The sequence below is a fragment of the Rhinolophus sinicus genome, linkage group LG18, assembly GCF_036562045.2.
Source record: "Rhinolophus sinicus isolate RSC01 linkage group LG18, ASM3656204v1, whole genome shotgun sequence".
NCBI classification, from domain to species: Eukaryota; Metazoa; Chordata; class Mammalia; order Chiroptera; family Rhinolophidae; genus Rhinolophus; species Rhinolophus sinicus.
Window position 1 is genome coordinate 2,938,159 of NC_133767.1, and position 15,445 is coordinate 2,953,603.

Sequence of the window (15,445 nt, forward strand, 5' to 3'; positions counted from 1 at the left end):
CCGTGGTTACCCTCTAGCATTTTCTACTCACTCACTTTGTCTGCTGTCTGTCACCTCCCCCCACCATATGTACATCTGGGCAAAGATTTGAAGGAGGTGAGAGTGAAGCAGGACACCCGGGCAAAGGGCCGCCAGGCAGAGAACTGCAAGTGCCACTGTCACATCGGAGGAAGGGCAAGGCCAGTGAGGCCGGAGAAGAGTGAGGCGGAGAGGGCGCCAGGGGGGTGGCCCGGGCAGGGCTCCTGGGCGTCCAGGTAGCATCCCGTTCACCTGGCCCATTTCATCTTGTCTAATGCTTACAACACCCCTGGGATTTGCACATCTTTTTATGGGTGAGGACACTGAGCCTCAGAACCCCCACATGACGTGCCTAAGACCACACAGCTGCTTAGGGACAAGGCTGGGGTTCCAGTGCCGATCTGTAGGCACCGAGTTCAGGAACCTTCTGTGCCACACCCAGCTCCCCATAGTGTTTTGTTTCTGGCCCTTCCTGTGACCTCTAGCCGCCCCCTCCTGTCCAAGCCCCTCTCAGCAAGGGTGGGGCAGGGCCCCCTCTTACTCAACAATCCCTCATTCTTCTCCAGGCCCCCCTCTGGTCCTCCAGAACCCCAACACTCAGAATTTTGCTACAGAGGCTGCTGTGGCCTCAGCGTGTTCAAGAAGCTACTTCCCGGCTGCCCGTGGGTCCTGCTCTGATCACCGACGGAAGCCAGGCCTGCCCTTGGGACCACGACTCCCCATCTCGAGCGCCCCAGAGTTGTCTGTCCTGACCTAGCTCAGCCCCAGCGGGCCTGAGAGTAACGGGGCTCCCTGCAGGTACGAGCTGGGGTGAAAACTGACGTTAAAGGGCCCTGCCCCGGCCACCGTCCTTCTGCCCCGCCGATTACGCCAGTTGGGTGCCCCAGACGTCAGCTCAGTCCTGACACCGTCCACCCGAGACAGCGTCAGATCCCGCAGGTTAAAGGCTCAGCCCAAGTCTGCCCCCCATGCTAGATGCCACTTGTGAAGTCCAGGCTGTCGCCTGTATCTGGGGAGCCAGTGGGCTCAGGGGGGGCACGGCACTGGGCTTCCTGCTGCTCCGGGGGGGCCCTGCTCTCTGAGCTACCCCTGCGCCCTTTACAAGGGCCCTGAGCTTAACCTGCCGCTTTGCCTCTCCTCCGGGGCCGCTGCCGAGCTGTGGGCACTGCGAGGGGGACAGTGGGCCGTGCTCAGGCCTCGTTCTCCATACACAGACTGGCGGGCGGGCGGGGACGAAGGGGAGGGAGTGATGACGTGGGCCGCCAGCCACCTGGGCTGATAAGGGCTCCTGTACCTCCTCCCGACCCTGCAGGACGACAGCCATGGGGCTGCTCTGGATATCGCTGCTGCTGGTGGCCTCGTGTGTGTCCGCTGCCCGGGGCTCGCCAGGGGACGACGACCAGGAGGATGTGAGCATCGACATGTCCCCACCCTTGCACATCGTGGAGGAGCGCAACTTGATGGTGCTGACACCCGCCGGCCTGACCCAGATGCTGAACCAGACCCGCTTCCTCATGGTGCTTTTCCGTGAGTGCCCCCCAGGCCCGGGGTGGGGGTGGGAGGGGTGAGACCGTCCTTGCTCCTGGGGCCAGAGGAGTTTTATATGTTACCGAACACACGAGAACACAAATTATTAGTATTTTTTAAAATAATGCGTATTTAATTAACACCATCACCACTTTCCAGATGGGAATACTGAGGCCCAGGGGGGTTAAACAGTGTGCAAGATGCTGCGATGCCCCGTTAGTCTTGATTTGTATGTGGCTTCTCTGTACCACCGAGGGTTTACAAGGAGCCAGGCTTTATCCTTCAGGGTCTGTACCACTCTGTACCTCAGTCTTCTCCTCTGTAAAATGGGCGTGAACGTAATGGCCACACGGACTTGTTGTGAAGACTAAATGGGATATGTGAGGCTGCTGGAACACAACCAGACAGCAATACGTGATGGCAGTTATGGGCCGGCTCTCGAGAAAAGAGTTTTAGACCGTCATTCTTCTCATGTGAGTTGTGTGGCTACTTTTATTCTTTGGGCTGCTGTCCTTGGCGTCAGCAGACATTTGGGGGAGAGAACAGGCTTCTTTATCCGAAGGGACTGGCACACAGCTGTGCTGGGCTCCCTTACTTACTAATGAGGTGAGCTGGGCGAGTGACCTGATCACTCTGAGCCTCTGTTTACTTGGCTGTGAAATGGGGAATTTAATAGCGTCATATAACTCCTGGGGTGTGTAGCATAAATGCCTGCTGCATACTAAAAGCGTAAGAATATACTGGATGCCGTTCTCCGTATCATCTGTACAAAAGGGTTAATAATTTCTGCATTGCAGGTTGCCGGGGTGATGGAAATGGGTTCAGATACGCAGTCATTAGCTCCTGGTGGTCAGTCACTGGGCACAGCTGTTGCTATTGTGTTCTGATGCACGGCTAGGCGCAGGCCCTGGAGGGCCTGGGGGGGGGGCAGAACAGAAGGGGCCTTGCTTTCTGCTCGCAGAGACTTACAGTTCACAAGCCGTGAGAAGCTCTTCAGAGTGCTATTCATGCCATCAGAATAGTCTAGACTCTTGGGTGCCCCCAGGGGAGTGACAGGTTGGGCATGTCCTCGGACGTGGCTCTCCCACCTGCAACCCGCCGAGCAGCCACCCTCAGCGCAGCTCCTGCGCCCCTGGGTCTTGACGATGCACATGCATCTCGAGGCCTGGATTTGGCTCCAAGTGAGAGAAATCCAGTGATGACCGCGTGGCCGCCCTTTAGCCAGAGCAGGGGAGTGAACAGAAGTCCTTGGAACCAACGAGTGCTGGCACCTGTCTTCATGAAAGACCCCCGTGCCACACCCTGGTAAACAGTCCCGCTCAACCTGAGTCGTCCGCACACTTTGGTCCTTAAGTGCCACCCGGGTTTGCTGTGAAGGACGTGGGTTTGGGCGCCAGGCAAGCCTGAGTGTGAAGTCCTGTTGTGGTGTGAACTAAACGTGCGGCGTGGGTACATCTCTGTGTCACCTTCTTCCTCTGTACAGTGGGAATAATGCAGGTGGTAGAGTCGTTACAGGGATTCACTGAGAGTGTCTGTGAAGGCCTGGGAGGTGCTCGGGAAACACGAGTTCCCCCCACCCCGCCCTTGGCACCTAAACAGACGCGGTCATCAGCTTCCTTCCTACCCGTTAGGACGGCGTCCAGGTAATTGAGAATCTGCTAATAATGGCTTAGGTTTAAGAGTTTACCTCCTATATACTCCGTGGGCCACCGATGGGCGGTCAGTGAGCAGCATAGCAGCTCCCACGGTGTCAAGGACCCAGGCTCCGTCTCCCGGCTCCATCGTCCTTGACATTCTGCAGCTCTGGGTCCCAAGATGGCAGCAGTGCACATCCTAGCTGGGAAAAATAGGGTGACAGGCAAGTAGCCAAGGGACAAGACGCATGCCGGCCACGTCATGGCCCGTTAGAAAAGCGCTTTTCCAGGAGCACCACTGGTGACTCTGCTTCTATCATCTCATTGGCGCGAGCTGCTCCTCACTGGTTGGCAGAGGTCAGTGTTTTAGGTTCCCAACCTCTGCGGTTGAGAGAGCGAGAGGCAAAGTGGTCTGTGAGTGGCTGACTCACCATATCTGCCCCGAGATCCAAGGCTGTGGGCTACCTGGAATGCGCCAACTGTCTTGTCAGTACTTTGCATTCTGTGGGCTCAGAGAATTAACGCTGGATGAAGTCCTTTAAAGAGCTGGGTTCTCACACTGATCGCCTGCCTGTGCACTCACACTCCTTTGTTCTGACTCTGATTAGATATTTTAAAGATCGCTGTGCTAGCAGGGAAAGCTAGCCTTTCTCAGCCCCCAAGTCTAGGTTCTAATTTCTGAGTCCTGGACCCTCAGTGGAGGTGTTGAAGGATTTAGGGCCCCACACTTTGTACGACCCGACACATATCTCAACACACATTTACCCTCCCGAAAACGGCACAGTAGGTGGAAGACGGGTTCCTGTCCCATCTACGTGAAAATGCAAGACTGCTCTGTTTTAATCAGTCAGAGGGGCAAGTTCACGACTCTTTGGGGCTCTAACTGACTTCTTGTAACTTACAGATTGACGCTGAACCTGGGGCTACAGAGAGAGCCAGTCAATTTGACATTCTTTAGTTACTTTTGATAACAAGCAGTTTGAATACTTTAAAGCTTTCCCACCAGCCAGTATTTCAAAGCAGCGAACACCAGCTGAGATTTTGTTATCTAAAAGACACACTCAAACTCATTACATCTGAAGATTTGATTCCTTTCAATACAGTTTAAATCAAAGTGAATCTCAAACACTGGCAGGCCTTCTAAAGTGACCTTTGGAAAAACTAATCACTCTGCAAAAGCATTTTAAAAGCTTTTTTTCCGGGGGTAAATGGGGTCTTTACGAAAAGGATTTTTCCAATATTGTCCCCAGGGAAATACCACCCCGGGGCCTCTCAGCTCCTTAGCTGCTGCCCCCTTTCTCATCTCTCTGGTTAGGGGGTCTTTCCTCCCCTGCACACCCCACGTGCCACGTGTCCAAAACAGCCCTTCGCTTCTCGGGTTTGCTCCCAGCGACCTGCTTCTCACGTCCTGCCTTAACTCAGCACCGCTATCCACTCAGTGTCAAAGACAGAAATCTCTAGGTCATTTGCTTCCTGTCGATACCACCTCCTAAAGCCTGTGCAGTGTCCTGTTCTTCCTGTCCCCTCTGCCACTGCCCCTGCCCTGGCGTCACCTGTGCCCACCGGAATCACTGCAGCATCTTCCTAGGTGGTCTCCCTTCTCACTCCAGTGCTGTGTCTGCAATGGGCCCAGAGAGATTTTTTTTTTTCCCCCTAAAAAGCAAAGCTGATTGGGTCACTCCCTGATTTAAAAACCCCAAAGACTCTAAGACTGGTGCTCCATCCATCTGACAGAACTGTGCTGATAACGGGGGTATTCACTTATTTATTTATCTATTTTCTGTGTACATTATTCATTCATTAACTATTGATTGAATATCTATTACGTGACAAATATATTTTAGGCACTGAGTGGTGAACAAAACAGACGGAAGTCCTTGCTTTATGGAACTTGCATCCTGCAGAGGGGACACTCAAGATAAATAGATAAAAAAGTGGAAAACATAGCGTGTCGTATGGAGAAAACCCACGGAGGGCCATAGGGGTGCAGGAGTGGGTGAGGCGGGGTTGCGATCTTGGATAGGGTGGCCAGGGAAGGCCTTCCTAGGAAGGTGACAAGGCAGCGAAGGCCTGCAGGCAGTAAGGCAGGTATCGGGGAGGAGAGCATTTCAGGCAGCAGGAGCAGCAAGTGCAAAGGCCCTGAGGCGCGAGTGTGGCTAAAACTGAGTTGCTGAAGAGAGTGGTGGGAAATGATATGAGAAGGGTGAACAGCAGACCCTTTCGGGCCTTGCAGGCCATTGCGACGGTCAGAGAAATGTGTTGGCTGGTCCCCCGAGGTCCTGGAGGGGGCTGACCAGCATCCTGACATCACTGTCACTTGCGAGCGCCTCTGTATATTGTAAGTAGCCCTACGGAACGAGAGAGGGTTATTCTCAGAATACTCGATCTGGCGCTTGGCTGAAAGGAGGCTTTCTCATCCTCAGCAGTACTGACCTTTTGGCTGGATGATTCTTTGTTGTGTGTGTTGGTGTGTGTGGGGGTGTGTGTGGGGGGCGTCCTGGGCACCCTGGGATGTGTAGCAGCATCCTGGCCTCTTCCCAGTAGATGCCAGGAGCACTCCAGTTGTGACAACTAGAAATGTCTCCAGACATGACCACGTGTCCCCGTTGAGAACCAGAGTGTAAAGACAAGCAGACTGAGCCCCCGGTACTGGGAGGAATCGCCACACCTGCATTCACACACCCCCTCCCGCCAGCCCCTCCCCTGACTCACATTGGCTGCTCAGAAAAGGGAACTACTTTTCCAGTGATAAAAGGTTATCTTCTAAAGACCCAGGCAAACATTGATCCTAGGTCCATTAGCCATTACCATGTCTACACACCAGACAGAGCCACAGCCTGTTCTAACATGACCCTGGGTCCCCTTTGCATCACCCCCAACCCCCCCGGCGAGCTGCACGATAGGCCTCGGCCTCGGGTTGGGTGACTTGGTGCTGGTCGCCCTGGTCTTCCTTTCCCCAGGAGCCAGAAGACCCGCTGAGGGTCCTGACATCTCCATAGGGACACCCCCCCCCTTCCCAGAGACAACCCCGTCAGCGCAGGACCCAGGACTGCCACCTGTGTCATCATAACGGCGCATGTGTACGGGCACTCCTGTGCCAGAGCTTTGGACACCTGTCTCACCATGTAGGACCATCCTAAGGGGTACGATCTATTACTATCTCCATGGTCCTGATGAAGAAAGTGAGGCACAGGCCACAAGTGCTGCAAATCGCCATCACTGTTTTACGAGACCACGTAAGGAATTCACATTCATTGAGTGCCCAGGACGTGCCAGACAGTGAGCTCGTGTGGCTCAGGAAGGCCGTGCCCGGATGAGCCCTTGGCCTCCTAGCAAAGGGCTCCGCTGGGCACTACTCTGCCCAAGCAGCGTCTCACGCCCTGACCAAACTGGCATTTCCAGTCTGGGCAGGGCAGGGCATAGGCATCCAGACTGAGGGGTGTATGTATTCATTTCACCTTTACAAACGCAGAATTCAAGGTTCCAGAGCTGTGAAGCTGAACCAATTTGTAAATTTTAGAAAGGCTCCTTGGTTCCCGGGAGCCACGCTCCTCTGAGCTCCTGGCCAGCTTTTTCCCGGCCTGCAGGAGCTCAGGGCCCAGGGGGGGATGTGGACCAGGCCTGGCCGCCACCTGGAGGGAGCAGTGCGGTCAGTCACTGTGTTACTGGAGAGAGAGGGCCCTTCTCCGCACGATGCCCGGGCTGGGTTCCCACACCGGAGTCCAACCCGGTGGGGTCGGGCAGCGTTTCTAAATAAAAACCGGGGCTCCTAGCCCCTGCATTGCCGTCATGTGGGCCCTCCTCGGTGCAGTGTCCAGCTTCTTGGCGTCTCAAGCAAAGAATTGAACGAGAGACAGAGGAAAAGTAGAGAAAGAGCAGTTTACCAGAAGAGCTAGTACACTCCAAAGAGGTAGGAGCTGGCCTGGCAGTGGCTCAAAAGGCTCAAAAGGCTCTGACTGGGGAGGACTTGGAGTTTTTATCCCTTTTCTTTCTCTAGAATGGGCTGGTCCTCTCCTGCAGAGGACCACTTGATTGACACCTGTGATTGACAGGCTATTACCTCATCTTTTTAGACTGTGCATGTTCCGTCCCAGAATTCAGTTTGGTATAATGATATTAATGAACTTCCGGGCATATGCATAATATTATAATGATGGTATAATGAGGCCCAGGTGAAACGAAGGTCGTTGTGGCCTTTACTGCACAGGTGTGAGTGACTGGTCTAATCTAGTTGGGTATTTTATACCTATTTGTTTCCTCATAGGGGTAGATAATTATAATGAAAAGGGAAAGTTTTGGACAGACAGGGGAGGTCTTCTGGACGGTCACATTCTGTGGGTTGTGTTGGACATGCAGGAATGCAGAGACCTGATACCTATCTCTGCCTGCTTTGTTTTCCCCCTGAGAGACGTTGTGGGGGCAGAGCCCCAGAAAGTAGTTTCCAGGCTCTCGGCCTCACGTAGACAGGTGCTGGCTCAGGTAGTAAATGGCCATCAACTGTGGCTAGTTGGCCGTCAGCTGTAACCAGTGAGCCATTAGCCACTAATATAACTGCTGTGGCTACGCTAGCAGAGAGAGAAGAGAAGAATGGGGCTAGCAAGAAGATGGTGGCTGGGCTGGCAAGCGTGGATGGCGGTTTGAGGACAGTGAGGATCCAGCCTCCAGTGAGAGTATAGTGCCGCCAGAGAGAATATAGTGGTATGACTCCCCTACCTATGGCTCCGTGGGTGTTCCTTTTTGGCCTCACCATGTCCTGCGTTCTTGTGTGGGGTGTGGGAGCAGAGACCCCGCAGGCCTCCCTGCATTACAGACGTGATCCCCGTAAAATCTCTGTGGGAAGTTGAGGGACAGGAGGTCTTTTCTTCTGTATCTGCTTCCTGCTGGGCAGGGCATAGGACTTTCCCTACCTAGTGGGGATTCACGGAACTCTGGCCCTGTCTGATCTTAGCTGAGAGGAGTGGTCCCGAGATCCACCTGGAAGACTGTGTTTGCTTCTTTGGTCGGGATTGGTCATCTTGCTGGGGCCTCCTCTGTATCCCCAAGGCCCCTGCATGAGGAAAAACAGATTTTAATTAATAAATTTCTTAAAGACCAGAGCTCAAAGCTGTTGATGCGGGGTAGCTACGTGATGGAAAATCCATCCGCTCGATGGAGCCTGTGGCCATTCAACTGGTCACTCAGGTGGCACTAATTGTCCAGGAGCTGGGCCTGGAGCGGGTCGGAAAGAACATTAGGCTTCAGTGATTACCATTAACAAGTAGAAATCTCAAGTTTCAGGGTAATTCTCTAAAGCAGGTGGTAAAAACACTTGTGATTCAGGCTAAATAATAAAGAAGCAGGGGGGTAGGAGCTAAGAAACTGGGGAGAAGGCAACTTAAGGAAAAGAAAACTTAAAATCCCTGTAGGAAAGGGGGAGGGGCTCCTCGCGTGGCCCGTATCAACTGCGTGTGGCCAGTGTCCCCGGGCTGGAGGGGGTCCCCCATCCCCTGGGGAGACCAGGGCAGAGAGAGGGCTCCCCTCCCCCCAAGGTGCCTATTTGCCTGCCAGGGCTGCCTGCTGCGCACTCCAGGACAGTAACCTTGGGCTCCTGGGCGAGGGACCCCCTGGGAAGCCCCTGTCCCTCCCTGACTGCCGTCTGCCCCCACCATTTCTTTAAAGATGCATCTTAGTGGGTGTGTTTCTAATGGCGGGTCTTTTGTTCCCTGACACTTGCCACATAATGCTGACTGCCCTGGGTCCCCACGGGATTGGCTGAGAGTCCTTCCCGAAACCCTCTACCTCTCCCCGCCCCCCAAGAAAAGTCCCACCAACCCCTGAACCCTCAGGTTTGCCCAGTGCTGGAACTTCTCCTTTTGTTTGTTTGTATTGTGTTTTGGCCATCTCTGCAGTGGGAGCCCTGGAAAAACACTTGGGAACACGCAGTGAGGTGAGCTGAGCTGAGTGAGGGCAAGACCAAAAAACTGTTTTTAGCGGACAGAAACCAGAAAATGGACTAGACCTCGCTCTAGAGGTTCTCTCTGCTCTGATGGGCACCTCCCTGAGTGGGGAGGTGGGAAGCGCACCCCGATACGCCCCCCTGGGAGAAAGGAACGTTTCAGACCAGCTCACCTGTAAGGTCAGCGGGAGCCTGGACACTGGAGCTGAACCACAGCCCCACTGCTGACTGGCAGTGAGGCCCCCGGGGTCTGTCTCCTGGCCTGTAGCAGCCTCTGCCGGGGACGGGACAGAGCCCGAGGGAGAACGCCTGTACTTAGCCAGCACCTCCCATCGTACTTGCTCAGTAAATGTCACTGTCATCATCGTCCTCATCCTCCTCCTGGTTGCTCAGGTCAGAATCTCCGTCACCTTCAATTCCTCTTTCGTCCACACTCCACCTCCAGTCTGTCCGTAAATCCAGTGCTGCTCCTGTGGCTCTCTGGGCTCTGAGCACGTCTCACCTGCGCCATCGCTGCTACCCCAGTTCAAGCTGTTGCCATCTCTCTCCTGCATTATGACCGTGGCCTCCAGCTCAGACTCAACCCCCAGCACTCCCAAGATCCAGCTCTGCTGCTTCTTTCTCCACAGCACTTAGCAGCTGCCTTATTTTGTTTTCTGCCTCCCCCAGCGAGAGCAGGGATGTTTATCTGTACCGAGAACAATGCCTGGCACATGGCAGATGTTAACAAAGATTTGTTGAGTGAGTGGACGGGTAGATGGAAGGGCGGATGGATGGACAGACAGATGGATAGATGGATGAATCCCCATTACAATTAGTATTCCGTCCCATCCACCCAGCTCTCAGATCACAGCATCCCAGCTGTCAGAACCTTTCTCACTTCCGTGTTGGGCACTTGGGAGCGCTGGGCTGTGTGTGGAATCTCTGAAAGCTCCACCATTTGGGCAGTCATTCCATGCATGTGTTTCTCTTGCTCTGAGCTTCTCATAGAAACTCAGATCTGGACGCCATGTCAGTCAGCAGCGCTGAGCCAGGCAGGGCTGAATCCACAAAGAAGCCAGGGGGAAGGCCCCCCCGCAGGCCTTATGGGTTATGGTAGGTGAGCACCATCACCTCTCCCTACGTCCACCCTTCCCACTCCTGGCCTTCCTTATTTGTGAGTCCTGTGCCACATTTTATGCAGCTGTCGGGCTACTGGAGGGACCCAATTTGGCCTGTTAGCCCCGGGACTTTCCACCAGATGGCGCTCACACTCCCTTGTTCTTTCTCCGTAATAGGCTCCATTTGGCCTGTTAGCTCCCGGACTTTCCACCAGACGGCGCTCACACTCCCTTGTTCTTTCTCCGTAATAGGCTCCATTTGGCCTGTTAGCTCCCGGACTTTCCACCAGATGGCGCTCATACTCTCTTCTCTCTCCCCATTTCTATGGTCTCTAATTTCTGACCTAGAAATTTTACAATAACAACAGTAGCTATCATATATGTATATTATAATATATAACATATTAATATTTACATATTTGTATATTATATATTTATACATGTATATATAATTACATAATAAATTCGTGTATACTGTTATTGTGTAACAATAAGTGCTTCATGTACTTACTACGTACCAGGCACTGTGCTAAGGGTTTAACAGGCCTAGTGGAGGTTAGAGAGCTGATCAGTGGGTCCAGATCTTGGCCATATGACCTTGAGCATTGTCAGTTTCCTCATCTGTCAAATGAAGATGATAATAATACCTACCCCATATGGATAAGGGGAGGATTAAATGGTTTCATCCATGGAAAGCTCTTAGAAGATAACAAACACTGTATAACTGATTGTTAAATAAACGCTTGGACTCTGACAGCTGCATGAGGTAGCCTCTGTTTCCCCCACTGTACCCGTGAGGAAAGTGGACCTTAGAGCAAGTGCAGCTTAAATTGCCCTGAGTTGCATTCTTTTCAGTGTTGCTGAAACCCCCTCCCCCCAAAAAACCCTGACGTGTGTCCCAAATTGGCCAATTTCAAGAACCATGAGTCACATTTCTGAGAATTCACCCACTCGCAGCAGAGCAGGAGCGGCCTGGGAGCTGAGCAGACCAAACTCAGCCTCCTCCTCGTGAGTCGGGAGGCGGGGGCCACTCTAACCAGCCCTGCTTCGCATTGGCTCTTGCAGACAACCCGTCCTCAAAGCAGTCCAAGAGCCTCGCTGAAGAGCTGGGCAGAGCCGCGGAGATGATGGGCAAAGGCAAGAACGGGGTCGGCTTCGGCAAAGTGGACGTCACGGTGGAGAAGGGACTACAGGAGGAGTTTGACGTGCAGAAGGCCCCGGAGCTGAAGCTGTTTTTTGAGGGCAACAGGCTGGAGCCCATCAGCTGCGAAGGTAACCGTGCTTGTGTGTCGGTCAAGGTGATGCTAGCTGTGGATTCACAGAAACACCAGCCTTCCGCGTTATGACTGAATTTCGGGCTCAGTGCTTGCTGGCGTACTGAGCAGTCCGGTTGGCAGCCAGAGGGTGGAGATGGGGGGCTGGGCTCCACAGCGTCTTCAAGGGACCCAGGACCCTCCCAGCTGGGGCTCTGGCTTCCCCCAGGGCCCCTGAGCCAACTCGTTTCCTCTGTATCGTGCCAGCAGCTGGAGCGAGGAGGCAGAGGGTGGCCCCTCCTGGTGTTGGTGGCCTGGGAGAGGCAAACAGGGGTTCTGTTGGCACTGCGTTGACCAAAATTCTGTCCCACGGCTCCACCCACCGAAAGGCTGAGAAGGATGGCCTTGCTTTGTGTCCATAAGGAAAAGAAAGTGGATTTTGGTGCGCAGGTGCTGGACCTCACCACAGCTGGTGGGCCCTAGAAGCAGCGTGAGGAGGGAGAGTGAGGCGCGTGGTTTATAAACTCCCAGCGACCAGAGCGAGTTCCCAACTCCACCTCGCCCCGTCCCCTCGCTGTCTTCTACTTCAGAATCATTGTGACAGGGCCCCAGGGCAAGGAAGCATGGGTTGACCAAGAGGGAGACTGGGCGATGACGGAACAAGGCAGGTTTGGGACAGGGTGACCACCAAGCACTTCCCTTCTGTCGTCGTCATTTCATTAACTCATTCATTCACTTGCTTGACGCTCTTTTATTGAGAATTTTCTGGCGTCCAGCCCTATCTTGATGTCCGGGATGAGTGAAGAATTAGGTGCATCAGTGGGGCACAGAGTAGGTCCTAATTTAAAAAATTAAATATATGAATGCATAAATGTGTACATAACGGAGGGAACAACACTCATGCGCAGGTGTGCCCAGCACAGCCTGACGCTCCCATATGTGCGCTGAATGACTGACCAGGAAACAGACTGCCTTCCGCCGGCCCAGCAGGTCTGCGAGAAGCCCGTTGTTGCAAGACCCAATAGAATGAATGCGGCCTCCTCAAGGGGCTGCAGGATGCCTTGCAGTTCTCAGAATGGACACCAGGGGGCACGAGACACACAGGCCGGACTCGCAGAGGAAGGTGCGGCGGCAAAAACGCCAGTCTCCAGGCCGGTTACGATTATGTAAAGACCTGGCCCAGGGTGCTGTGGCTTCCAGCCGGCTTGAGGGAGGTGGCATGTGATGGAGGGAAGAGATGAGATGGGGAGGAAGGGCAGGAGCAGTGACAGATAGAGACCAGAGACGGCTGCTTCCTGTGGATCAGGACTGACAACCTTCAACAGTGGTGACTCACTGATCCCAAGCAGAAGCCCTTCCTTGTGTTAGCTTTGGGGGGGGCGCGAGGGGGGGGTGCTGTGAAGAGATGAGAAGCCCCAGGTTACTTTGTCGGAGTCCTGACCCCGCTTCGAGGTGACTTCCAGACTGTCTGAGCTCCTTTGTGGTGGAAGCCAGTGCCTGGGACCCCCTCTGCCCGGCAGGAAACGTCACCGTCACCTCCCCAGGAAGTCTCGCTCGACTTCCAGTCAGGGTGCCTGCCCCTCTAGTGGGGTTCCACAGCGCCTGTGCCTCCTCGTCGAGCCCTGACATGTATTAGACGCATTTACTGTGCTACAGGCACTTTTCTAGTCTCTTCTCACAGCTCACAACAACCCAATGGAGGGGGTGCTTTTACAGATGGGGAAACTGAGGCTCGGCAGTGGAATAACTTCAAGGCTCTATGGCATCCACCGATGTTTTGTTCTGTAAAGGGCCAGGTAATATCTCAGGCCGTACCAGCCTGCCAGTCTCTGTTACATCTGCTTAACTCTGCTGAGGCCATGAGAGAGCAGAAGCAAATGGGTGGGGCCGTGTTCCAATAAAACTTTATTTATAAAATCAATTGGCAGGCCAAGTTTGGCCCCCTGGGCTACAGTTGACCAATCCCTGCCCCACATTCTGCTGCACTCTCAGTAAATGGCAGATGTGGTTCTTATTATTAGCAAACTATCAGTTTCCTGACCTAGTCCAGTGCTGGAACCCTTAGGTTCTTAATGGATCGTTTTCGACTTTGAATGGGATGGGATTGCAAGGGCCTGCTGCAGGCAGCCTTGGGGAAAGGAGCCAGCCCACATTCCCGCTGGGCATACCCACCGCCTTCTTCCTCCGGGAGAGAGGCAGTGGGATGGCAGGATGGAGCCAAGGCCTGGCTTTCAGGACAGGCACTAGCTATGGGAATGTGACCCAGCCTCCCACCTTCTCATTTCCTAGAAAGGACGAGCAGTGGGTGCCAGTTCTGTCGACTTGACAGGGCTTCCCTGGGTTAAGAGAACGTCAGTGCTTTACTGGTCTCCTGCTCCGTGACTTGCATGAAAACCTCTCCAGGAGGCAGGCAGGTGGGGTTTAGTCCTCGATGGGTCAAAGCCCCAGCCCACTTCTGCTGTAGTCTCCTGGGATTGATGGTGGGAGACCTGGCCTTGGCCGTTTTTCTGGAGGGAGACTCGGGTTCCCTCCGGGGCCTCAATTAGTGATGCAGTCACAGCTTGTACCTGGAAATATGCAGCACTGCGACAGTCTCAGTCAATCATTGACACAGCATTCACTCCTCGGCTGTCACCCTGTCCTCTGGCTCACAGCCAAGTGCCAGGGGTGGTGCCCGATTTGCCTGAGTCCCATGGGGTCCAGAAGGGCAAACGGAGCTCACGCATCCCAGGGAGGAGGGCCCGAGATCAGGTTCCCTCCAGCCAGCTTATCCAGTGATTCATTCACCTCATTTCCCCTACAAGTGTTTCCTGAGCACCTAGTATGAGCCAGACCTTACAAGAGCTATTGCGCCAGTGAGCCAAGAACGACAATGTCAGGAAGAGATCGACTCCATAAAGAGAATACGACAAGTCACAAAATAGAGGGAAGTGGCAGGGAGGGCTCAGAAAGGAGCAAACTGAGACCTAACGAGCTGGAAGAGGTGTCCTTGAGAGCTGAGGAAAGGACAGCCGCCAAAGCCTGGGATGCTGGGGGGCAAAGGCGGGGCCGGAGCGTGGGCAGCAGGAGCGCGCGGCAAAGGGGCGGTCAGGGCGACGGTTCCGGTGGCCTGAAATTGAAACCCATTCGGAGGGTTTTTGTTCATCTTTTGTAGTCTTTTCAGAACTTTTAAGCCGACTGCTTTCAGGACATTATTTTTTTTTTTACAACATAACGTTTTTCAGGCAAAAGCCTATAAGAGAAAATTGATTTCCAAGCTATGAGCCCGTTTCCTCCTGAAAGATGGCTGGGAACACTGACATTAGACCCTCAACCTCAGGGCTGAATCCAGGCAGGGGGGAGCCTGCAGCGGGTGAGCACCGTGGTCTGAGGGTGGCAGGAAGCCACCTCTCCCTTGAGACCACCACATCCTCCTATGAACTCCCATAGGCTTGACTCCCTGACTTTTAAAATGACCTCATCTGTGTTTACTGAAGCTGAACACAGCATCCCTATGACCAGGAATTCTACTCCTGGGCTTGTACCCCACAGAAGCGTGACAATGTGCCCCCCAGGACATGCATGAGAATTAAGGCTCAATGGCCCCAAACTGGAAACAACCTAAATGCCCATCAACAGAGACTGGATAAATAAATTGTGCAATGTGCATGTACCATGTACATCTCAGCCAGACCTGAAAACACACAGTGTGTGTGGTTCTTCATTGATACGAAGCTCAAGAGCAGGCAGACTAGATAAAGCACTGCTGCCAGGAGTCAGGATGGAAGGTACCCCCAGGTGCCGGTGGGGTGGGGGCCGGGGTGGGGCACGTCCGGGCCTCTGAGAGGCTGGCCGTGTGCTAGTTTTGGTCCCGGTGGGAGTTACTCAGGTGTGTTCACTTTGTGAAAATCCATCAAACGATACAGTATAATTTGTACTCCTTTCTGCATGTAAATCTACTTTATTCCAAGTTTTTTAAAAGGCTCAATGTTCTTAGGA

General features: G+C 53.7%; 2 protein-coding genes across 5 annotated transcripts in view; both read left to right on the forward strand.

Annotated features, from left to right (window-relative positions):
• The window catches only part of THUMPD1 (THUMP domain 1 NAT10 acetyltransferase adaptor), a 99,607-nt gene extending 98,983 nt beyond the window's left edge, over positions 1–624 (forward strand). The window contains exon 6 of the transcript XR_012493224.1: positions 585–624. The gene's annotated coding sequence lies outside the window, so the exon portion shown is untranslated. The remainder of the gene's footprint in view (positions 1–584) is intronic.
• PDILT (protein disulfide isomerase like, testis expressed) overlaps positions 1–15,445 on the forward strand; it is a 53,295-nt gene that overhangs the window by 24,499 nt on the left and 13,351 nt on the right. The window contains exons 1-3 of one of the 4 annotated variants that reach the window (XM_019751622.2): positions 680–816; positions 1,331–1,545; positions 11,280–11,486. In XM_019751622.2, coding sequence (XP_019607181.2) covers positions 1,341–1,545; positions 11,280–11,486 — 412 coding nt within the window. In that variant the 5' untranslated portion in view covers positions 680–816; positions 1,331–1,340. Of the gene's footprint in view, positions 1–679; positions 817–1,330; positions 1,546–6,992; positions 7,090–7,746; positions 7,878–11,279; positions 11,487–15,445 lie in introns of those variants that run through there. The other 3 variants (XM_074323125.1, XM_074323127.1, XM_074323126.1) reach the window with 3 other exon arrangements.